Raw genomic sequence first — 24,792 nt, 5'->3', positions numbered from 1 at the left:
TAGGATATTTTGGGAAAGCCAGAAGGAAAGAGACTACTGGGAAGACCAAGGCGTAGGTGGGTGGACAATATTAAAATGGATCTTGGAGAGATAAGATGAGATGGTAGGTAATGGATTGAGCTGGCTCAGGATAGGGACCAGTGGAGGGCTTTTGTGAACGCGGTAATGAACCTTCGGGTTTCATAAAATGCCGGGAAATTCTTGAGTAGCTGCAGATTTGGCTTCTCCTCAAGAAGGGCTCAGCTCCATAAGGAAGTAAGTAAGTAAGTACGAGTAAAATTAAAGAAAACGACTACTGAACGTTTGAAATGTTGACAGGTGCTTGCGCTGAAGAATGTGTTTGAATGCCATAAAATGCTCAGAAGTACATGAGACAGTGAAAATGTAAGAATCGCGGGTGAAAACAATGTTAACTGCGCTGAAGGTATCATTCATCATGAATTTGTGTGATTTGTGAATCAGACTGTAAACAGTAAATTTTATAAAGAAGCTATTATGAGATCGATCGCTCGAGTTCATTTCCTTAGGCCTGAGTTTCAGGAAAGTGGGTTTTGGTATCTTCTGCACGGCAGTGCATCGCTGCATTCTTCGAGCGTTGTTTCCGAGTTTTTGGCGAAACGAGGGATCCCCGTGTTATCCCATCCACCCTGATTTAGTCCCCTGATTTATTTCCGGTTGACATCTTTTATTTCCTAAATTAAAAATTGCGAGGAAATGGACGAGATTCGAGGCTGTTTCATCGATCCAACAGACTGTGACTGAAGGAATTACGGGAAGCGTTTTCTCAGGCATTCGATCCATTGTACGGGCGATGTAAACGCTGTGTGGAAGCGGGCGGGGACTATATTGAGTGATGGTATTAATGACTATTTTTTATCATTTTTGTGTGGTTTCTTATGGCCTCAGTTCGGGAGCTTAATTGTCACTCTGTGTACATGCTACAAGCCGAAATGCCGCGGGTTAAATTCCCGGTGGGGTTATTGGATTTTTCAGCTCACCCAATCCTTCCAGCAGCACAATGGGCCCTGGGGTCGACTCAGCCTCTAACAGAAATGATTACCACTAATCTTCCTGGTGGTAAAGGGAGGCCCGCGCATAAGGCTGGCAACCTCACCGCCATCTGTGAACCTCGACGTCTCACAACCCTATGGGCCTCCACGGCCTGTTACAGGAATATTTCTTTTGCCATATATGACACCCTAATTGTTTCTTGTCCTTAATGATGGTGCCGCAAGTGTAAAAACGAGGCCATGATGGTTTATGGGCATTTAGCAGGAATCACTGAGGAGTATCAGACCAAGACAATGTAGTGTTTCAAGTTCTGTAAGGAACGTAACATCCAAAACAGGACAAATGCTGCTCACTGAAGTGGTAATGTACCTACCGTTTGCTCAGAGCACTGACTGCCAATGTCTCCAAGAGTTAAGTAACTACATGCAGTTGAATCTTCTACAGAAGCCGTCAGTTTCTCAGCTACTCAAGAAATTCCCTACATTTCACAGAACCCGAAGGTTCGTTACAGTATTCACAAGAGTCCTCCACAGGTCCCTATCCTCAATCAGATGAGTTCATCCCACAGCATCTCATCCTGTTTCTCTAAGATCTCAACACGAACGTGGCCCGATACTCTTGAGAACATTACGACAGATTTGAAATGTACTAGTTTTTTAGTGTTAGCCAGTATGTATTAAAATTTGAAGTTGGTTAAAATCAGTTCAGGAACTACAGTCACAATTTATTTTTTCTGTAATGACTGATCTTCCGTGGTAAATTTAATCGGGGAACAAGCGATTTGTGAATGTGAAAACACGAAGTTCAAGGCTTATATTTGGGAGGTGCCGGTTGAAATCTTGGTCGGGTCACTGACTATCCTGACCCAGTTACTTTCTTGATTGTCCCCAGTCTCTTCAGACGAATACCGGAAGTTTCCTTAATAGGTCACGACCGCTACTGACCAATCGTGACCTCATCTCGTTCGAGTGTATAGGACCTCTGCACTTAGAACAGCGTCACAGACCTTGAGAGCTGGTATCACGTTAAACTCGGATTGAACGCAGCCATTCCTCGACAGTAACATTTCTCTGGTCCCGGTAATAACTGTATTGTAGCATGCAGATCCGTTGCTAAGTAATGACTATATATAGAACGCCCGCTGCTAGGCAATGACCATGGAATAAGCAAATATACTGTAGCAGTTACTGAGCAACGGCTTCGCAAACACGTATGTTCCCACGGCAATCAATGAACTAAAATAATGAGCGGTGTCTTCTACGCGGTCCGTGCTGATGTGTTGTAGGCTTGACAGGTTTAGAATTTAGTTCGTTGAGTTGGAGTCAGTTAGAAGGACAGGAGTGCGGTGTGAGATAGCCACCAGCCTGGGAGTTAGTGAGTGCAGTGCTTGGAAGTGAAGAGTTGGTTGGTGAGTTAGTGAGTTAGCTAGAGGACTGAAGTTCAGTCCTTGTGAGCTGTTGCTGTTAGAAACTGGTAACTGAGGCACGGGATAGTTCAAGAATCCAGAGTGAAGGGAATGTCTACCGTTTGAAGCCTTTACCAGGCAACGACTAATGAAGATACAGCAGAGTGAGGCTTAGTACGTACTGTAGTGAACTGCACAGTGTGTGAATTAGCGACAGCGCTATAGTTACTTGTAGTGACGATCTGTAAGCTGTCAATAAATCCAATTACCAATACAACCCCCATGTGAGTCTCACTCTATCACGTAATCACAGGAACTTCCGACATAGGAGAGGGCGGGGCACACGGATCTACTGAGTTCCGTTCGTGCAAAGCCGTCTCCTATCACGCGCCCTCGAATCTGTCTCAGAAGAATTTGTAACAAATTGGAAGGGACAAAGGTATTACTGTCTTCTAGGATGTGACGCCGTGCAATCTGTTAGAATGCTACCTGCTGACTCCGTTTTCAGAGTACAGGATGCTCTTTACTCTTCCAACCTGAAGATGAAGGTAGCAGGCTTCTCTGAAACGTTGGTAACTTTCTGCCAGACCGCAAGACAGTGACGTGCCAGAACACGAGAACTTAAAATCTCACGGGAAAGAACACGCTTACCCATGAGCAAAATGAAGTCCAAGTGGGGCTTTGGGGTTGGGGGGGGGGCAGAAGGTAAAGTTATTTTCAGTGTGAAACAGGGTTTTGTTACTTTTTAGAGTCAGTTATACGTCATATGTATCTGCATTTTATATACTACATGGTTTACAATATTCTGACACGTATTCTTCCTCATCAGGTTATGCTCGCGAATTGTTACTGTTCTTTTTAGATTAGGCTACTTTAAATGCTATGTTTTGTGTCTGATTTTTAGTTTTGACTGCAAACACAACACATAAATGCGCAACATCCAGTGTTCTGACTCGAGAATCGGTTACTACAAACCTACACCCGTCTCAATGTTCAAAAGTTTAGAAACTGTGTCTCCCATTTATTTCTGGGTCTTTCCATGTCTCTCTTTGTCTTTTATGGTAACATAAGTATGCTAATTTAGACGCTCTGTTTTCTTGTATTCTACTGACATGTTATTCACATTTTTTTTTATTTCTTTCTTATTTCTACCTCATTCTCAGTTTGCCTTAGATCCCTTACTTATCATTGGTGTTCCGTCCCGTGAAGTAGCCCCGCTCAAAAGTAAAGTTTCACGTCAAAATCAAACTTGTCCAGCTGTTATGTTACCTAGTCGTTATAGAATGTGACGTCTAATTTCATATTCAAATATATCTGATATTCAATTTAGCTGGATACACTGGGCTACATCAGAGCCGCGGGGCCCCCCCCCCCATTTTCTCTTTGTGTGCCCTGACACGGATCTGGAAACTTCTTCTCATACAGCGGTGTAAGGTAAAGGTAAAGTTGTCACTGTGCTTAACTAGTTAAGCACTATGCCATAAAGGCGTATGGGGGAGTGGATGTATAGATCCACATTTTCTTGACCTCGCCACTAGCTGGAGGTGAGTTGTCAGCTTCACGCCCCGGTCACTTTACCCCCGGAGAAAGCGCCCCAGTAACGATTAGATAGGATGTTGAGTGGACCCCAGAGCCGGTCTGGACGACGTGGAGAAGAGAAAATTCTTGACTTTATCGGGACTCGAACTCCGACCCTTCGGCCGTCCATCTCGTAGCCAGTCGCTGTGCAGATTGCGTTATCCCGGCTCCCCAATATAGCGGTGTAAATTCATAAAAATCCAGTTTGTTTAGTTCAGTTCCAGAATTCTGTGCTTAAGGAACATGCGTTAGCCCCTTTGTGTATGTAAGATCCATGAGCGATTTGTCGTTCAATTCTGCTTTTAGAAGTGTAAAGCCGTCCTTAAGTAGAAACATGAACAATTCATGTCATGAACCGTGCCCAGTCTTTCAGACTAGAACTGCGTCCCAGACAACTCCGGCACTTTCATTTTCAGGATTACTGAATCGTTCATCAATGTCTTCTTCTAGTTCACAAGAAGAAGGAAAAGAAGCCATGGGTCCAAGCATTAAGCATAACGCCGACTGGGACAAGTCCCGTGAGATTCCTGGGAAAGCACAAGAACATGCCGCCCGAGGCAAGTATGGCTACAGCAACTTTCTCGCCGACCCCTGCAGGAGGCGGGGTCCCACTTATGCAATGTGCCGAACGAGCAGGAAGCGGTAGGCTACTGCAACGCGCGCGAGAGGCAGAGTGGGGTGCTAGGAGACTAGTTAACTCTCAATTAGAAAAACTGAGGCACTGAGGCAGTCGCTCCCAGCTGACCGAGTGAAGATGTTTGGGGGTCTTGGGTTCGTCACTGTGACACTGATACTTGCTTGCTGCAAAGACATTTCGGGTCAGAGTCTTGGCTTTGGGAAATGTCCATCTTATCCAGCCATGAAGAAGTTGGACTTGAGAAAGGTTGGTAACAGGAAAACGGTTTATTATTTTTGTATGTCAAATCAGTCCATGTACTGGTCTCCAATCCTGCGTCTCTATGCTTCCGCCTTGTTGCTCAGTGACCAGTAACTGCTTTCGTATAACGCAAAAGGGCCGCTTCGTTCAATTGCCTGCATCTCTTGATATTTTGCGATCTAATTGGCTTGGAAGGATGCTTAGACTGACATTACATTCCTGGACGTGTGGGGGACAATGATAATGGTATAAACTGTTTCCGTTCAGGTGATACCAAAGGTGTTCATAATAAGACTGAATTTTTGTCCAATTCATTATGTGTAGTCTGCCAATAGAACATTTTTGGCAGCTCTGTGAACGTCCCAGCGCAGTGAGCACTCCTGCATATGGTGAGTCTGCGTGCTTGCCTGTATTGCCTGACATTCAGATGGTGTACTTCTCTGAAGTTCTTGGTAATCGAGGTTTCTAGTGCCATAAGCATCTTCTCGTCTTGAACTGTGAGCGTTTCGCTTATCATCGTAGTAGTTACTGATAGTTCGTCAGGATACTGCTGAAACTCTGCGTTTGGAATGGGCAACTTCTTGTCTGACGTGAGGTTCAGCCCGACGGGAACGGCTTCCACGTTTCAGAATTACAATTTCAGGCCGCATGTCGTGGTCTGCAGTGCATCTGACTCTACAAGTGTCTCGCCTTTCATATATGCAATAATGTTTTATAGCACTACTGCTCTATGAATGAAAGTTAAATGTACCTGCGTGATTCGAGGTTTACACGGTTGTGAGTGAAAAGTTTACTGTCTAATATGATGTCACCAGTGGCGGCTCGTAGTTTTCTTATGTGGTGGGGCTAGTCACTATATTTAATTTGTGGGCGGGCGGGTGAGGGTGGGGTCCCGCGCTTCCATAATCTTCATCCCCGTTACCTCCTGCTCTACCATATAAAATAAAATAAAATGAATTCTTCATAGGAGCGGTTTGCACAGCCCAATAAGAGATATAATAAGAAATTAAGATGCTACATTTTTGACTTCACTTCCTGGCTTTCCATGTGGTTTTAGTCGACAGATGGCGCTACAGTTATTTTATATTTTCTTGTTAACTCCCACTGAATTATCTTGGTCTCAAGTGAATAACAACGCTCGGATTCGGCGGTTGATAGTGGAGTTGTAAGTACAATACCTGTCAGTTTGTGTATTTCTGACAGAGCGGCGTCCAGATTGTTCTCTCTTATTAATGTACAAAGTGGATGAAATGTGCATGAGGAAATGTATCTCTTATCTGTAACTGGACCCCGCTGTTCCCGCCACAAAACGCGGGAGCGCCATCATAGGATTGAGCAATTAGTTTTCGTTCAAGGTTGTATTGTTCTAATTCTTGTTTAAGTACTGCTGCTAAACCTTCTGAAGTTCGATCCTGAATGTGAACAAAGGAAATGAATCTTTCAACAGGACCACTGTTATTGACATACCGTAGCAGAATAACTAATTGGGACATGCAGGACACGTCAGAGGTTTCATCTGCCTGAACAGCTACAAATTTTGCATTTTGAACTTCTTATTTGACCGTTTCCTTGTATACCGCATATATACACTCCAGTAATTCGTTCTGAATTGTTTTCGACGTGTTTTTGACACAGTTGCACTATTTAAATGTTCACTTAGAATACTATCTAAAGCCGCTAGTTCCGACATGAGATCCAAAAATATCCCGCGACTGTAAGAACTCTCGCGCTCTTCATGTCCCCGAAGAGGAAGTTCATGCGTTCCACAAAACTTTATACAATTAATTATCCTATTTAATATGTGTCTGTTTTTATCCACAAGTTCATTGTGACGCTGAATAGAAACCCTATAGCTATCATTTAATTGGGTGAAAATATTGACAGAACCAAAGAGATTAACTTTTACATTATTTTCAATATGCCTTTGCGACGCTTCGTGTTTTCTAACGCTTTCTGACAAATGTTTAAGGTCAGTTATACCTGTCACAGTCCAACTCGTTTCCCCACCAAACAATAAACACACAAAACAAAAAAATGATTTTTTTCTTCACTTAAGAGTCAGCCATTTCTTCTTGTGAAACCAAGATAACGGAAACGTTCTTTTCTGAGTCTTGCAGTTCTCATCAAGTTTGAAATCTGTTGGTTGATGCGCGCCAAGAGATTTACTTCTAATTTATCTTCTAAACTCAAAGTTGAGAACGGTGATTTCAGAAGGGCGTCCACCCTATTCATATTAATCACTAATTCTAATACGAATACAATATTAACCTAAAACCTAATTTGGAAATTACACTTGAAAAACAACTTTAATTTAGGCCTATGCTAAAATTACTTTATTCCCGAACTTGTATCTTCTCCACTGTTCAAAACACAACTGAAAGATGGAATCTGAATGGTGTCTGAAAACCTACCCTCTGTCTATTCTTACAAAGAAAACCTACCCTCTGTCTGTTCTTACAAAGAACGTTTTACTCAAGGCTGGAAGAATAGAGGGAAGTTCACAAACAAGCTATGATATGGCCAAGACATCACTATTGCATTTTCGTGTCTCCTTAATTACATCATGAAAACGAGAAATATTAATATTTTGATACAAATTTGGTCTCAGTAAACAGAATAAAATATGAATGAATATGAAAATTCAATACTACAACAAAATCAGGTGGGGCTTAGCCCATTTAGCCCCTAATGACGCACCGCCTCTGGATGTCACGTGGTGTAGTCTGACAGATTGTTAGCAACGTTTCGGGCTCTGAAGATGGAAGCAGTATTAACCTCCGAAACGTCATTACTCATCAGACTACACGGTGTCACATATTAGAAGGCAATACATTCCATATTCAGGAATGTGACTGCTATTGAGAAATATATAAACTGGATTCTTACCGCTGTTCAGACTGCTGGATAGTTTAAACAGTCGCCGTTTCTAAACCAACGAATGTACGTGTAGCTCTATTGCGTCAGAGGTAATATTACAGCAGTCAGCAACTGTTCATTCTTTCCTTATTAGTAGCCTATTGTTACGATATTATCACTCTACAGTCTCAAGAACAGAAACAAAGTTTGTGTGAAATCAGTACGGTGCACGTGATCACATGCCTTTGTATGAAAAGTGGCCTATATGACGAAAGGTACACTAGACGGTGAAACAACGGAAGACGAATGTTCATAAAACAGGTTAAATTTGCAGTTTCTAAGAAATCTAATATTTCATCGCAACATCTGAAGGGAGCGGTGCTACGAGTTGATGCAAGGGTGAAACAACGGGGAATGTGGACTGGATTCATGTGGCTCAGGATGGGGAGGGAGTGACGTGCTCTTCAAGGCAGTGAATTTCTTGACCATTTCAGCGACTATCAGCCACGCTTCATGCAGTCAGTATGATAATGAGCTCTGAACTTCATTTCGTACACCGCACCTTATAAAATCAATTATCCTCGATTAGAAATTCATGTAAAGAGAGACCTATCTGAACTAAAATTCATTCAACAAACTCTAATACAGAGTTCCATGATTATCACTCCAGCAGTTGAGCGGGTTATCATTTTCATGTGCATTTCAATACATATACGTATTTCTATGGCTACCTACATAAACTTTCATTTAACTCCGATAAAGGGTCTGGGGGGCCATGTTAAGAGAGCCCCTTGTCACCATGGCATGGCGCGTCCTCAGGCTGAGGATAGAGACGGCGTCCAGATATGGAGGGTAGCTGCGGATATATTGAATAAATAGTAGCGGACGGCCGACAAGGGGTGGTCCTGCAGCTTGGGGATTGGGCGTGGGGCAAAACCTCGTCCTAAAAATGAAATTGTTATGAAGTGTCGCAGAAGACCTCGGATTTCCACGGAGTCGTTGCATAAACGACCTAAGCTAAGGAACACAGACGGAGGATGTTTGAGAACAGGGTGCTGAGGAGAATATTTGGACCGAAGAGGGATGGAGTCACAGGAGGCTGGAGGAAACTGCATACTGAGGAACTTCATAACTTGTATTCTTCAACAAGTATAATCGGAATGATCAAGTCAAGGAGGATGAGGTGGGCAGGGAATGTAGCACGAATGGGGAGAAGATTAATGCATATAGGATTTTGGTTGGAAAGCCAGAGGGAAAGATATCACTAGGGAGAACGAGATGTAGGTTGGAAGGTAATATTAAGATGGATCTTAGAGAAGTAGATGGGATGGTGTGGAGTTGCTTGATCTGGCTGAAGACAGGGACCAGTGAAGGGCTCTTGTGAACACGGTAATGAACCGTTTGGTTCCATAATATGTTCGGAAATTCTTCAGTAGCTGCACAACTTGCAACTAGTTACAGGGCTCAGAACTGAGAGAAGCGAGAGGCATAAAGACATGTTGTGTGCATAACCTGTACTTTAGAACGGCCACAGAAACAGGGTGCAAACTCAGTACCACATACGTACGTTTCGCATGCATTCTTGGTTCTGCGAACTTGATAACAAGGACACCCTGACGATATTGGCGCGGAAGTCCTAATAGCGTCACACCGTCGGTACTAATTCGAGGTCTTAATTATAAAATTGTGCGGAGGCAATGAAACTAAATATAAATGAGTGACGACATTAAACTGTCGTGGCTTTATCAAGTGACGTGAGTACCTCTGTACCATAAAAAAGATACAAACTTTGGAAGGAATGGCCCCAGGAGCCTTCAGAACTGTCTTTCAGTGGCACTCAACACATTAGTCAAAATTAGAGTCACATTGCGACTGACGGTCAGTCAGTCAGTCAATCTTGGTGTATGGGGGCATTAGCTGGAGGTGATTGGTCAGCTTCACGCCCCTGCCACTTTACTCCCGGGGAAAGAGCCCCCGGTACCCATTGGATAGAAGGTTGGGTGGACCCCAGAGCCAGTCTAGATGATTTGGAGAAGAGAAAATTCTTGACCATACCAGGACTCGAACTCCGACCCCCCAGTCGTCCAGCTCGTAACCAGTCGCTGTACCGACAACGCTACCCCGGCTCCCTTCATAGTGGCATAGTGCTTAACTAATTAAGCACAGAGACAACTTCACTTGTTTACTTAAGATTTGAGTAACGACTCTTAAGCAGTGACTAGAAACTTTCGAGAGTAGTCTTCAAAATTCCAAAATTCTAGAAGTGAAACCCACTTTATTTCAAGAATTTCGGAGAATCGATTGTCAGCTCTTCTTTCACATAGTCGATTATTTCACTGTGGAGATAGCAATAAGAAGAGAATACAAATGACAGAAGTGTGTTGATATTCCTCGTTTATTTAACGCGACGGCTTTGAACGGCATGCACTGCCTCATCCCCTCAAGCCTGTATTGCAGGCATGTCCAACGCGTCGATCTCGTAGGCCTATAAGGAAATTATACGTGAAAAGAATGTAAATTCACTTGTAATATAATATTATTATATTCAGATTTTGTCGGGAAAGTACGTATTAAAGTAGTCTGTACTTTCAACGTATGTTGCTTTTACAACAAACATCATGTGTCGTGTTATTTTTACCAATATTCTTCCTTAAAGCGAGGTACGACGATACGAGGGGGTGGTAGATGACTGGCAGTTTTGACACTAAAAAGTCGATCACAATCTATTTGAAGTTGAACATGCCTGCTGTACTGCATCGAGTTTCTCCTGATTTCGCCTGGGCTCACACACGGTTAGTGTAAGCCTCACTGAAATATGGACTATCTTTTCGCGTGCTGATAAGGCCATGTCTGACCCATGTTTCACCTCTGCACTATGGCCTATATCTGTCCTTAGTATGCTTTACCACTTATTTATTTATTTTTTGCCCAAGACATGTTGCAAAGAATAACAAATGTTAGGAACTTGCATCAGAACTACCGCAATTCATAACATGAATATTTTCTTCCAGTAATGCTTGTTTTGAATGTACTGGATGCTGAAGAGTACTACAGTTCATCAGCCCAAAAATTTTTATGGGTGGTGGGGATAACAGTTGCTAGGAGGGGCGTGAACGTGCCACCAATTTATCTAGCCCACTCCTGGCGTCCCCCTACCTAACCCTACAGAACAAATAATTCTGCAATTTCTTTGGAAGAGTGGGGGAAAAGTATGGGAAGTGCAGGAAGGGATGACAGACAGAGTAGGGAGCGATCCGTAATAATCCTTTTCTCGGCTCCACTATAGTCACTTTGACATTCCCATATTGCTTCCAACATTTAACTAATCCTCTGGTAACAAAGCCTGCCAGTCGACACAATCCTCAGTCATCACTATCCACCTCCAAATCCCTCAACATGTTTTCTTAAGATTGATTTTAATATTCACCTCCTTTTTAATCTTCTAAGCATTTTCAAGAATTAAAATCTGTAAGCATTTCTTGCCTCTTCGCTACATGTCCAGACCATCAAGCCTCCTAGATTTTGGTGCTCTAGCAGTCCTGGGCAATGACAATAAGATTATATAGCACTAAAAGTAGGATGATTAGTGAATAATTAATTAATTAAAAAGGAAGAAAATGGCAATGGCCGGATATGAGGCATTAACCTAATATGGACTGAGGAAAACCAAATAAAAACCTGTTAGGAGAGTACAGCAAGGAGCAGACAGCAAGCAGGGCTGCTTTGATTGCTACTTGCTTCACTCTATTCTCACCCTGATAATACACACAGTAAAATCCCCCCATAACATTTGTGAACTTGTACAGGATTACAGAAGATAGTAACCTTCATAAGCACTGCTGTGAGAACCACACATCTAATATTAAATTTTATATTTGCAATTGACCACCCAAAATTCTGTACTTGGTACTGATCTTCATGAACTGTTCCATGTTTTTAGTTTGAAGGAAAATGGTATGAAGTAGAAAGATCATTCTATATGATGGAGATGTTTGCCAGCTGCACATCATTAAATTTCACAGCAACACCATCTGGGACTCTCAAGGTTATAGTCAAGCACATTAACCGTTTGTAAGTATATTTTGTTCCTACTTAAGAATAAAATCATGTGGGTACAATGTGGTACAATTTGGATCATTGTTCTTACATTTCTGGTCCTAAGTCTATAAATGCAACTATTTTGTTTAACCAAAACTTTATATTTAAAATAAGAGCACTACAAACAGGAATGTAGTATCAAACAAAAAAAAAACAACTAAAAATGGATTCAACAGAAGTATTTAAACCTGTAAAAATGCTTGATCTAAATTGTAGAGTAAGTGGTACAATCCTGACCACTGTGTGGTACAACTTCGATCAGATACATTTTCCACAAAGAAAGATTTTTTCTTTAAACCACCAACACAAGTTTTAATGATAATAAGTTTCACATACTTGGCAACAGATTCTTGTGACTGTTATTAAGAGAAATAATCACTGTTTGTTGTGAGAATCATATGAAATATATAAATGCACAGTGTGGGCAAAATGCAGAGTTCCTCACTGTTGAATCATGTGGTGCATACAACTATCAATGTGCCGTAAGGGGTTAGGCTGGTAGTTTTTGTTATCAAGACTTAATTCATCTAAGTTTATTGAAAGTTCTTCTGTTTGACTACGCCTCACAAATGGACCCTTAATATCATAAAATATTAACTTTATTTTCAGTAGGGAATTCCCTGTTCAGATTTGTAGATAATCGGGTTTACGCCTCTGAAACAATCAGCAATGCCTGCCACTGTCACCCTCATAAAGCAGTGCAACGTATGATCCTATTTTGACCCACTTCAATATCCAAAGAGTTGTCCTTGTACTTCTTTAATTATGTAGTATGCTATGAAGATATATGGGAGAGGGGAGGTATGGATCCTTGCATTCTTAACTTTGGCATCTACATCAATCCCATTCACTAAGATCCATAACAGTATTATTCTATATAAGCCTTCTTTCAGCACGAAGAGATTTTCAAGTTAGAATTCAATTCTTGCTTCTCCTATATTTAGCCATTTTCTATTTTTTATAACCTACAACATAATTATAAATGACTAATGTTGGTAGGTAGGTAGTGACATTTTGGCACAAAGTATTGCCTCCATCCTTCGGTCACTTTAACACTCAAGATGGAAGCTGTATGTTCCTCCGAAATATTGGTACCCAACTACAGGACTGTAACATGGTGCCATAATACTGAAGACCACATTATGAATCTGTACTGCATTGAAACCTCAAACCTTTCATGAATGTCTCTTGCAGAAGTGGCAATCCAAGTGTGAGCCTTGGTACAGCTCTTCCGGTGACGAGTGGTGGAGCAGAATTGAACTACCGTGGAGACACAAGGCTGCCATCAGCTGTAGCTCGTATGATGCCAGGATCGGGTGTTTACCGCGTTCTTGACACTGATTATGACAACTATGCCATTCTGTGGTCCTGCTCCAATCTCGGAATAATGCATGCAGGTATAGCCTTCCTTACTTCTTCTCTTATAAAATACCATAAGTACTCGGTTCTTCTCCTGGGATATGGTTACTCTCCTTGTAAATTTCACATCGTACGATACCTAAAACTTTGAACAAGGAATAATGCTCGGATTAAATTACAGTTTTTCGTACAGAAAAGGGGGGGTGAGAATGACGACACATCAAAAAATTCTACTGCAGTACTTCTACATCATTTTAATAGCTGTGGTTACCATACATATGGCCGGGGGATTGGGTAAATTTCACATGCCTCCGAGTGTTCTACGTCCGTGGTAGGAAAGGGCAGAAACCGACAGAAAAGTTGAATTTTAAAATATGTACATCGGCGTAATACCCGTTAAAAATTTAACCGCACACAAATTAAACCAGGACTGTTCAACTCCGTTTTTAACCACGGGCCGCATCATAAAAAGTTTTTGCAAAGACATGGCACACCCTTTAAAATATATGACTCGCATTGACTACATAACCTTGGAAATAAAATATTTTTTTCTGGTAGGCTGCTGTTTGTTGCTGCATGTCGAACAACAGCAAAATCCACCTGACAGGCAAAACCCTTTTCAACAAAGTTGACGTTCCACATTTGGGCCACCCCATTTTCCTGATGATACCAACTATTCAGTTTTATCTCGGGATATGGTGTCCATAAAATACCTTAATTTAATTAAAATCGTGTGAGTAGTTTGCAAGAAAATCGCCATTTTGCATTTTGAAGGCCCCCTAATTTTTGGAGCTGGGATGTTAATATTCATCAGGCACCAGCCTATGCTGGATGAAATCTTAAATACGGAACATAAATAAAATTCGTCCCACCATCCAGGCACTAGCGAGGCACATATACATATATATACAAAGAGAGATGGAATTCTAACAGCCATTTCTGGTATTCAGGGGTGGTCAAAATGTGCAAGTACATCAAAACGTCTAGACTATTTCACCAACACAATACTGTTTCACACATACTATATATATGAGAAAGCGCATAGTTTCAGTGTACTGGTAAAAATATGTCCTGCAATGATCGGAACTATGAAGCACAAACATAAAAAAATATATATATATATACACACACACACACACACGTATATTTAAATTAAATGTGCTTCAAATTTGCTGCTAAAAGTTTGCTAAATNGGCCGACGTTTCGGAGGAATGTCGGACAAAACGAAGAATACACGGTGCCTAAACCCAGAAGATAATTTTCTACATTAACACATATTCTGAGGAATGATGGATAATCCCACAAGCTGTATAGAACCAAGTGGCAGACTGCAAACATCATGCGTGCTTAAATTTTGACAATTCTGAATGAAACAATAAAATGTCAATAAAATTAAATTACCACAGAGAAGTTATGACTGGTTTTTAGCTTGTGATGTGATGCATCTGGCAGCTACCCACTGTACGCAATGTTGAGTGCCTACTAGGGGCCGAAATCCTTGTGCTGAATTATGCAGCTTTGTTATTTGCCTTCCTAGATCTCATCTGGGTCCTTGGAAGAGATCGTGAATTGCCAGTACAGGCCAGAGCTAGTGTTTACAACAGACTGTCCGAGCTGAAACTGGACAGTGACCGACTGGTCCTCACACGACAAAAGAGCTGCCCTGTGTTTTGAGATGTATCTATTGGAATGCTGAACACACGTACCTGATGGCATGTATAGTTTATCTCCTGATTTTATGCAATTGCATGTGATAATTTGAATTTTAATTTTTATGTGGAAAATGAAATTATTTGTCTAAAATTTAATAACTGAAACTCATTAACAGCAAATATGTAACATTTTAAAATGAACTGAAGTGCATATTTTCAAATGAAAATTAAATGCAGTGATACAAAATATGAGACAAAATGTCTAGTTACATGACTTTGAGTTTATGTGACTACTGCTGGGCATGCGGCTGTTGCATAATGGAGGATACCTGTAATTGGATGTATTCCACAAACATATATAATGAAATGTGTGTTATGCCATTTACTTTAATATAAAGTCACACTGTTATTAATGCAGTAAAGTTGTTATAAAGTTGTACAGAACAAATGGGAAGTAATATTTTGCTAGAAGTGTATGTGTAAATTTTGACCTTTATTTATTATCATGAACAACACTCTAGATTGCATTGGTAAAATGTATAGCTATCCCTAGTAACCAGCCGTGGAGGCCCATAGGGCTGTGAGACGTCGAGGCTCCCACATTTTCTAGACAATTGACTCACAGATGGTGATGAGGTCAACCTAATGCGCTGGCTGCCCATTACCCTGAGGAAGGTTCCTGGTACTCATTTCTGTTAGAGGCTGAATCATCCCCAGGTTCCTAATGCAGCTGGAAGGATTGGGTCAATTGAACAACCCAATGACCTCATCAGGAATTGAACCTGCAGCCTTCCAGCTTTTAGCATAGCACCTTCACCAACTACGCTACTGTATCCCCAAAATACCTAGGTAGGAGGGGGATATTCTTGTGAAGGGACTGACTATACACTACTGGACTGGAATAAATGCAAGTATGCTTCAGGGGGAAGTGTAACAGCTTGGAGGATGCAGAAGGGGTCAATCAATGGGACTTATTTCTGTGGCTTGAGTAGAGAAACGCTAATGCTCATGCTTGGAATGGGATATGCACCAATGATCTTGGGCACCACATGATTACGTCTGACTGACTGTTAGATGCTTGATTTGCCTGCAATCAAAAGCTGACAAATACACCTATCAGAATTGATGTGTTATTTTTTGTCTGTCTATACGCAACAACTCAAGAACAGTTTAAATGATTTTCACGGAATTTGATAATGGGGAGTTTTATTAAAGTTTGGTAAAACATTCCACTTTTAGTTATGGGATGCTTTGTACATGAAGACTTACATGCATTTCTGCACTCATCTTGAGTGTAACTTGCAAACACTTTATTGGAGTGAAAAATGTTTTGGACAATTGCAGAGAAAAAGTCTGAGCCTCTTTGTGACGTTTTGTAACAAGCTTATTTTTTATGGTGAGTAGTTGTTAGCCCACTCCCAGCCACCAAAATGAAGGACCACCCTTTGTCGGCTATCTCCTCCATGCCGGAGTAAAGTGATCAGGGTGTGAAGCTGACCACTCGGTTCAAACTACTGCCAAGGTAAAGAATATGTGGACCTATACCACCACTTACCCATTCATCTTCATGATGTAGTGCTTAATTAGTTAACAGCACAGGGACAACTTTATCTCTTAGATTTTTCCTGCAAGTCTGTTTTGGGGATAGTTAAAAAAATGGGGTGAACATGCTTGAAGTGTTGCACTACTCATACACTTCCCATTTTACTATAATTTTAATTTACTTTTCATTTTCAGATATTTAAATATGTATACCTGTATCTATGTTATTTTTATGAGGCACTGAAGCCTTCACAGGTGATCAGCAATGTCAGTATGGAATAAAAGTCTGTTTCGAAGGCCGTTCCTGTCTCAATGTGAAGAATGATGCAAAGTGTCCAGTGTATACTTATACACATTTACATCTAAAAAGAGCCTAATTCTCACTGCCCAAGACCTAGGTAAAGAGAGAGCATTGGGTAGAGTCAAATGGTCCCCCATCCCACAACTGGCTGAGCAAGCAGTCAGCCACCTTTGCTGTGGACCCTGCTCAGGGTTGCTTGAGTTGGCAATACACTGTATTTTCAATGTAATTAAGATGAATTATTTCCAAATTTAAAATATTTCAATGTTTTCCATTTTGTATCATCCATTCATTAAAAGACATTTGTTTGAAAACAACACTTGGTTATTTATGTAAGTTTTGAGGTTTTCACGGCGATGACTATGAAGAAAGTCGTCTTCTGGGTTTAGGCGCCGTGTATTCTTCGTTTTGGCCGACGTTTCGGAGGAACGTATCGCCTCCATCTTCAGAGCAGGTCCGAAACGTCGGCCAAAACGAAGAATACACGGCGCCTAAACCCAGAAGACGACTTTCTTCTTAACACTTGGTTATGTTTTCACGTGTTGCCTTCCTCTTGCCACATCAGTGTTTTGCGTGTCATTTTGTGTAGCTCGTATGGACGTCGGTGTGTTATTTTGTTTTTATGTGCCTCTTTGTATGTATGTCTCTACACTGTTGGACTAGCTGCATCCTACTCATTCAGGCCTCCCCCCAGAATGATATTGGCCATCTCAAGGCCTATTCCTGTGCCTCACTGCTACTGGCCATCACTTGACAAATAAAAATGGAACAGTTCTTATCCACATGTTCTATAAGCATCAGCTAGCTCACTGGGTCATTTTACCTTGGACACTAAGATAATATTTCTGAAACATCAGCAATATACATATATTTTTTTCAATGATGCCACCACCCATCAACCTGGAAACATTTCATGCGGTGGTGCTACACCTACTTTAACAATAAGAAAATATGAATTTTTCTCACAGAAGAGTATATGTATATTTTGTATGATTCTTGTAAATAAACTTACTATATCCTCAAACAGCATTAAACACATGGTTTTTGTAATGGAGATGTACTGTGACTTCTGTATGGTGGAAAATGAATAAATATTATTTAGAGGAACTTCAGGCTTTCAAGGGATAAAGGATTCTTAATGAACAAGTATAGTAAGCTATTACATTTAAGGGCTCTGGTTCTCAATGACCTTCACCTTTACGTTGCTGAGCTGGTAATGTTATGGACATCTGTAATATAGCATCCTTGCTTTGTGCGTATCTTTATAGGTCTGACTTTATAAACTTATACAAGAGTGTCCCACAAGAAAATGTCAATATTCTGGGAGGTCATAGTATCAGTCATTTTAAGCAAAAGGTGTATATGTATGTGTCCTATTCCATACATTTTCCAAAATAGAGCTATTCCACTGTACAGTTCCAAAATTGTTGATAAGAAAGATATATTATGTACTGTTTCTAATACATTTTTGAAAATTCCATCATAAAACATCAATGCACTTTGTAACTCGTGTGAGGACATGCTATATTGCTTGTCTGAGTTCATCCTGATGTTCCCTTATGCAAGTGATAACATCCATTATGTGATGGAGCAGTTCGCCATGTGTATCCACTTCTCTTCATCTGATCCCATAAACAGAAATCTAACAAGGTCAGGTCTGGAAATCTTGATGACCATTTAATGGTACTGTCATGACTGATCCATCAATTAGGGAAAGTGTCATTCAGATATTGCATCACAAGTTGGGTGTAATGAGAAGGGGCTCCATCATGCTGAAAGTATGTAGCAATCCATGTAGCCAAAGGAACATCCTCTAGTTGTTCTGGTAACTCATTCTGCAGATAGTCTAGGTAATTATGTTATGTTATACAATCATCTAAAATAACAGGACCAATCAACATGTCATGTTAGAGGCTGAGTCAACTGCAGGGCAACAGTGTGGCTGGAAGGATTAAATAAATTGAAAAATCCAATGATCCCATTGGAATTTGAACCTGCGACATTCTGGCTTGTAGCATAGTGCCTCAACCTAATATGCTACCATGCGCCCCATTTGTATTTGTATACTCTGAAGAAATAACACATATTATATAATAATACATACAAGAAATAATATATATTCTTAATGGCCCCATGTGGTCCTAATGACACTCAGTGTCTGAAGCTGATCAGACCTGCCCTACATTATATACAAAACAGTTAGTAAAAATGGGTCAACAAGTATTCCAAAACTGTCTTCATAATATATGGTAAGAGTTAATATGTATTAATAGCATCTCTACTTTATTTTTGCATTTAAGAGAAACTGCAAAAATATTCTGCACTCAAAGTATTGCTGGACATTAATTACCTGGCAGTGACAAGGTTAACATTCAATCAGCATTTATTATTGCTACATATTTTCAATACCAGAGAAGAGACTGCCAGACAGTACAAGACTACATGCCCAGGTAGACATGCTCCCTGCACCAGGCAAGATGCTCTAGACATAATGCTATCATTTGGAGCAACCTGAGTGTTTGCTCAGCCATGTGTGTGCGCGCGCGTGCGGGCATGTGTGTCAGTGGTTCAATCAGAAAATTTACTTACAAACTGATGTTTATGCTCTTGAAGACTATTTTATCAACTGCCCTAGAGAATTCAGGACATAAGAATAAGCTTTTAAAATGTATTTTTTTGATTTGTTTCATTCTGGTCCGTCACAATAACAATTACAAATTATAAATCACTCCGTCCAATGTGACCTGTAAGTTTTTTACTACGTAAAAACTTAACACCCTTACACGTTTCGGTCTCTGTGGACCATCTTCAGAGGGCAAACATCACTACAAATAGGAAACCACTATCACATAATTTGTTTACACGCAAAGTATGTACACTTATATGTTACAACACATAGTACACAGAATAGAACGTTTCACAAACACAGCAGTTTCCTGGGAATGTAAGTTTTAAAAATGTATAAGATTCCTTGATGCTAATTAAANTACTTTGCGTGTAAACAAATTATGTGATAGTGGTTTCCTATTTGTAGTGATGTTTGCCCTCTGAAGATGGTCCACAGAGACCGAAACATGTAAGGGTGTTAAGTTTTTACGTAGTAAAAAACTTACAGGTCACATTGGACGGAGTGATTTATAATTTGTTTTAAAATGTAATTTTCATTTATGATACTCATACTTACATCTGTAATATTTTCATATATTTTTTTCAATTTTAATATTTATTTCCAAAAATGGGGGAAGGGGGCAGATTCCTCAGACCTCAGAAATGGACTGTATGTCCTTGTTCAGGTGGGCAGAAGCCACAAAAGTCAACGGAGAACATATCTGGAAGCACTGTGCAAGCAACATGTTCAGTGCTCATAACAGACTGAACTTAAGAACGTGTGATTTGATCTGGATGAAACATGTTTCATGTGGCGTGAACATGGTGAAACACTACAGCGCACATTCTGAATCACATTTCTCTATCCTACTAATTAAGAATTAAACCAAATTACTTTGTTCTTTGAGGTAAGAACTTTTATTTTACATTTTTGTAGTTGCAATGTGAGCAAGAACATTCAACCTATGGTCCCATGGAGTCAGTTTAGCAAGTTCAGCTTCCACGACCAAAATAACTTTAATTGTTTCAGCATAACATACATGATACAAACTCCATCATCAGTGCAAACTGTATATTATAGGTCTTTCGTTTTGCTCTCCTTTACACACTACATGTTTCGGCCACAAACAGCCATCATCAGGTGTATTACTCACGTATCTGTCACACTGCACTTAGTTTAACATTTAAAATTTAAAAACACAGGTCTTCCTGATTGTTCCTTTTGTCGTTATTACCAAAATCTACTTCGTTGATGTCTTTGTTATTTACATACGTCAATTTTGATTTCTCTGAATTAGCACTTATAAAATCTTCAGTTCTAATTTTAAAATCTTTTCAATTTTCCTCTAAATTTTAAAATTTAAAATTGTCAGGGTTACTCGCCCTATGTCTATAGTGCTGCAGCGGCTACTTCTTGTTTCTAGTACTGTATTGGTGTTATTCTGTGTAGTCTGTGTGCGTGCCGCTGCTTATCTTTAATACATCAGACAGCACACGTAGTAAAGATAAGCAGCGGCACGCACACAGAGAGACTACACAGAATAACACCGGTACAGTACTAGAAACAAGAAGTAGCCGCTGCAGCACTACAGACATAGGGCAAGTAACCCTGACAATTTTAAATTTTAAAATTTAGAGGAAAATTGAAAAGATTTTAAAATTAGAACTGAAGATTTTATAAGTGCTAATTCAGAGAAATCAAAATTGACGTGTGTAAATAACAAAGACATCAACGAAGTAGATTTTGGTAATAATGACAAAAGAAACAATCAGGAAGACCTGTGTTTTTAAATTTTAAATGTTAAACTAAGTGCAGTGTGACAGATACATGAGTAATACACCTGATGATGGCTGTTTGTGGCCGAAACATGTAGTGTGTAAAGGAGAGCAAACGAAAGACCTATAATATATGGTTTGCACTGAAGACGGAGTTTGTATCATGTATCGTATGGAGTGTAACAGGATGCTTAAATATAATATTGTCAGCATAACATGTCTGCAGCAAATCTAAGCAAGAACAAAGACATTTTACTGCACCTGGAAAGCAGAAAATACATCACACTAAGGTTCCAATGACAAGGAATATTAATTTTATGATCTTATGGGATGTGATGAAGTTTGTTTTCAACCATTTCCCACTGCTTCAGGCTGCTTTGCAATACAACACATAGACCTACAGTACTGTGCATCATTTTTAAACTTTCCCTTTGTACCTTACTGCATATATTTGCATGTATGCTGAGGCCATGGAAAGAACTCCCATGGATCAACTCCCATCAACTCTTCCTCGAGCTGTTACAATTCCTTTCCTTTCCAACATTCCCCTTCAGTCATCTAGCCATTCTGTTCACAGGAAAGTTGGCAGTCATAACCTACACTAGTGATAAGCACTTGGGCTTGTTAACATAAGGGTCATTGCATACCAAAACAAAGAGAACTGAATTAAGTTTCAGTCACACCATCATCAATTCTCGTGGTCAATATTTCACTAGTAGATATCCATAGGCAAAAGTTTCCCCATAGTTTCAATTGTTTATTGTTAATAAGATAGTTCATTTTCAGCATGCAGCAGGCTATTTTTCAAATATATGTAAATATTTCCTTTATTTAATTAGAGATAAAAAAAATGGTGTCCAGAATAGTATTTCTCAAGGAATCTATCTGTTCGAAGTTTATGTGTTGTCTGCAGAAGTCTGGGAGTTATGACCTATGTAAAAGACCTCTGTAAATAAAACAGAAAAGCACTGTGGGACTGCATTTACAGAGCTCAAAATTTACCCAGTATAAACAAACTGAAATTTGTAATCAATAGTGTTGTTTCTTATATTTTACTGTGCAGTTGCCTTTATAAAAATGACAGAAGTTTGTAGGCCTGTAAGATTTGAGGTTTTCATAACGGTGGTTATGAAGAGTTCTATCTTCTGGAAAGTCCATGGAAAGTAAAACTACTCAGGGTTGAGGAGTAAGACAAGCAAAGAACCAGCAGGAATGACAGTGTACTGTCAGTGGACTAAATGGCATTACATGCCAGAAAATAGAACTCATTCATAGACCTATTCCTAATGATATCTGTACACTTGGACTGACATTAAACAGAGTGTGTCACAAGAACAGTTGGTCTTTACAGTTATGCTGACTTACAAAATGAAAACATACTGCTGTTGTTGATAACTTGTGAACCAAAAACAGATTCAGAAGAAATGAAATGAAAATTATCATCAAAATATCATCTCCAACAAACGTGTTCAATCCACTCAAAAACCATAAGCCATTAAAAATGGAGTATGATAAATACCTTCTGATGCTCTAAACTGTTCAATAAAAGTGTAAACACCAGATCAGAGATTATGTATGTCATGCAGCATTCAACCAAACAAAATTCCTGAAGAAAGTATCTACAAAGAATTGCCTGTCAGAAATGCTTTAGGTGAAGATTTTGGAGAAACGCAACTTGTAGATCTTAACTGTTCTGTCATCAAGTTAGTGTGGTAGGGTGCTCTCCAGTACTTCATGCTGTTTACTTCATGGATATCTACTTGTAAAATAAAATCATAACTATGTATCACTTTAAGTATAATATTGTGGAATACTTGCTCAGAGCAAGAACTGTGCATTACTATGCAGCAGCCCATAAACAACAAGAGAGGAATGGTGTTTTCTACATGGTTCATACTGAGATGTTACAAGCAGGATCAATCAGATGTCGCAATCAATCAGTCAGTCAGTCAGATAACTGTTCGGGATTGGTTGATGTGAGAAGCTGGTACCTGAGGCTGGGGACAGTTCAGGAACCCAGAGGAAGAGGAATGTTCACCACTGAAGCCGCTGCCAAGCAATGGCTAGTGAAGACTGTAAGAGACTGAGAAACCTAATGTGTCCTGTAGAGATTTGCGAAGTTTGCAGAACACTGAGAGCTTAATCCTTACTTGTAGTTATGAGCTGTAGGAGTTCGGGAAATCCAGTTACTAACACTGTGACAATATTATAAAAAGAGGTGATGATATGGCTGACAACAGTGATTTGACCTGGAACGCCTTTTAGGCCAGTGGGAACTGGAGGTAATATCACAGCAGGCAGCTAGTAAGATGTATTGAGCACCATCAGCCACGCCATCTATGAGACTTCTTTCTGTGGCCCCAGTAGAGTTGATGGTTAACAGCTAATTAGATGTCATCACCATACATACAATACATACTGACCAGATGATAAGATCAGAGGTACTGAACTTAACACTTAACCACTCGGTCACATATTACCCAGTTCTGAGAGAAACTCTGTAGAAGGTGATGGTGTTGTAGCTTGTGAAATGTGAACTGTTTCAGCACCTTCTTTGTGTACAAGACACTGGAAGAAAGAATACACAATTTTTGCATGAGGTAGTGAGGTCTTGGATACCAAAACCAAAGAGTCCAAACGAGCCCAATTCTAATACAATCACCAGAGAAGCAACAAATGGCAAGGTGGCCTAAACAGAGTCTCCAAGCAGAGTTATCAGGACTTCAGTAAACACAAACTGCAGACAACTATGCTGCCAGACAGTACAAAGTTTGTGCATCTCACACATGCAGTGGAACAAGACACATCTGTAAATTTTGTGCTGTTCTGCTTCACAGAGGTTCCTATTTTAGGAGGTAACACTCTGTTGCACAGCTAGGCCCAATGCAAGCAGTTAATTCAGGAGCAAGTTAAGTGGTGTCATCTAGTCTTCAAAACATATGTAAGAAAGTATTCGAGGGCAGAACAGTGAATGCTTGTAAAATATCCAGGAACTGGGGGGTATTTAGTCAAAGGGACAGATCAGTCCTCAGTGTGTTAAAAGGCTTGGAGAGAGGTGAACATGCATATGTCGGAACTGGGGGTATGTACCACTCCACAAGTCACAGTGCAATGGCAGGACTACTGCCGGTGTCTAATGCCCATTATTTCTCCATATTTATTTCAGGAGTTGGGTGAGGTTGAAACCCTTCAGATGAGCCTACTGAACCAGACCCTGAAGACAGATGACTATGCAGGACTGATGGAATGAAGACCTGGGGGTGGTGGGAGGGACCAAAGTGTTCTGAGAAAAACAAATCCCAGTGCCACCAGGTCAATACAAATTCCATATGGATTGCCCTGGGATTAAACCCAGGCCTCATCAGTGAGAAGTCAGCAACCAACCACCTGAGCTACAACATGGCCCATGTCTGTGTCTAATTAAATAAGGAATTACTTGCATTCTGCATTTATAATCTGTTGTGTACATGATTATGACAAATGTCATAGACNTTCAACCCTGAAGATGGGGGCGATACGTTCCTCCGAAACGTCGGTTAACACCACATATACACGGCGCCAAATCCCAGAAGACTGCTTTCTTCATAGTCACCGCCGTGAAAGCCTCAAATCTGTCATAGACAGTGTTCTCTTCACCAAGTATAATTAGAATTATGTCAAGGATGAGATGGACATAGCATGTAGCATGCATGGGGGAGAAGAGGAATGCATGTATGATTTTGGTTGGAAA

The 24,792-nt window shown here is 40.3% G+C and overlaps 1 protein-coding gene across 1 annotated transcript; it reads left to right on the top strand.

Annotated features, from left to right (window-relative positions):
• Positions 1 to 4,654: 4,654 nt before the first annotated feature.
• On the top strand, positions 4,655 to 16,996 carry LOC111868611 (apolipoprotein D). Its single transcript, XM_023859426.2, has 4 exons — positions 4,655 to 4,877; positions 11,668 to 11,798; positions 13,020 to 13,222; positions 14,722 to 16,996. Exons 1-4 carry the CDS (start codon positions 4,749 to 4,751, stop codon positions 14,856 to 14,858), a joined length of 600 nt encoding a protein of 199 aa, XP_023715194.1. The 5' UTR covers positions 4,655 to 4,748; the 3' UTR covers positions 14,859 to 16,996.
• Positions 16,997 to 24,792: the final 7,796 nt, after the last annotated feature.

Source organism: Cryptotermes secundus, unplaced genomic scaffold (genome assembly GCF_002891405.2).
Source record: "Cryptotermes secundus unplaced genomic scaffold, Csec_1.0 scaffold610, whole genome shotgun sequence".
NCBI lineage: Eukaryota > Metazoa > Arthropoda > Insecta > Blattodea > Kalotermitidae > Cryptotermes > Cryptotermes secundus.
Note: the sequence above shows the minus strand (reverse complement) of the source record. Positions and strands in the feature narration are given on the sequence as shown.

Excerpts from the sequence above, each read along its gene's own strand:
- LOC111868611 (XM_023859426.2), top strand. The coding sequence starts at position 4,749 with ATGTTTGGGGGTCTTGGGTTCGTCACTGTGACACTGATACTTGCTTGC. Across the intron at positions 4,878-11,667 it reads AGAAGTTGGACTTGAGAAAG|TTTGAAGGAAAATGGTATGA; the intron begins GTTGGTAACAGG and ends CCATGTTTTTAG. Across the intron at positions 13,223-14,721 it reads TCTCGGAATAATGCATGCAG|ATCTCATCTGGGTCCTTGGA; the intron begins GTATAGCCTTCC and ends TTGCCTTCCTAG.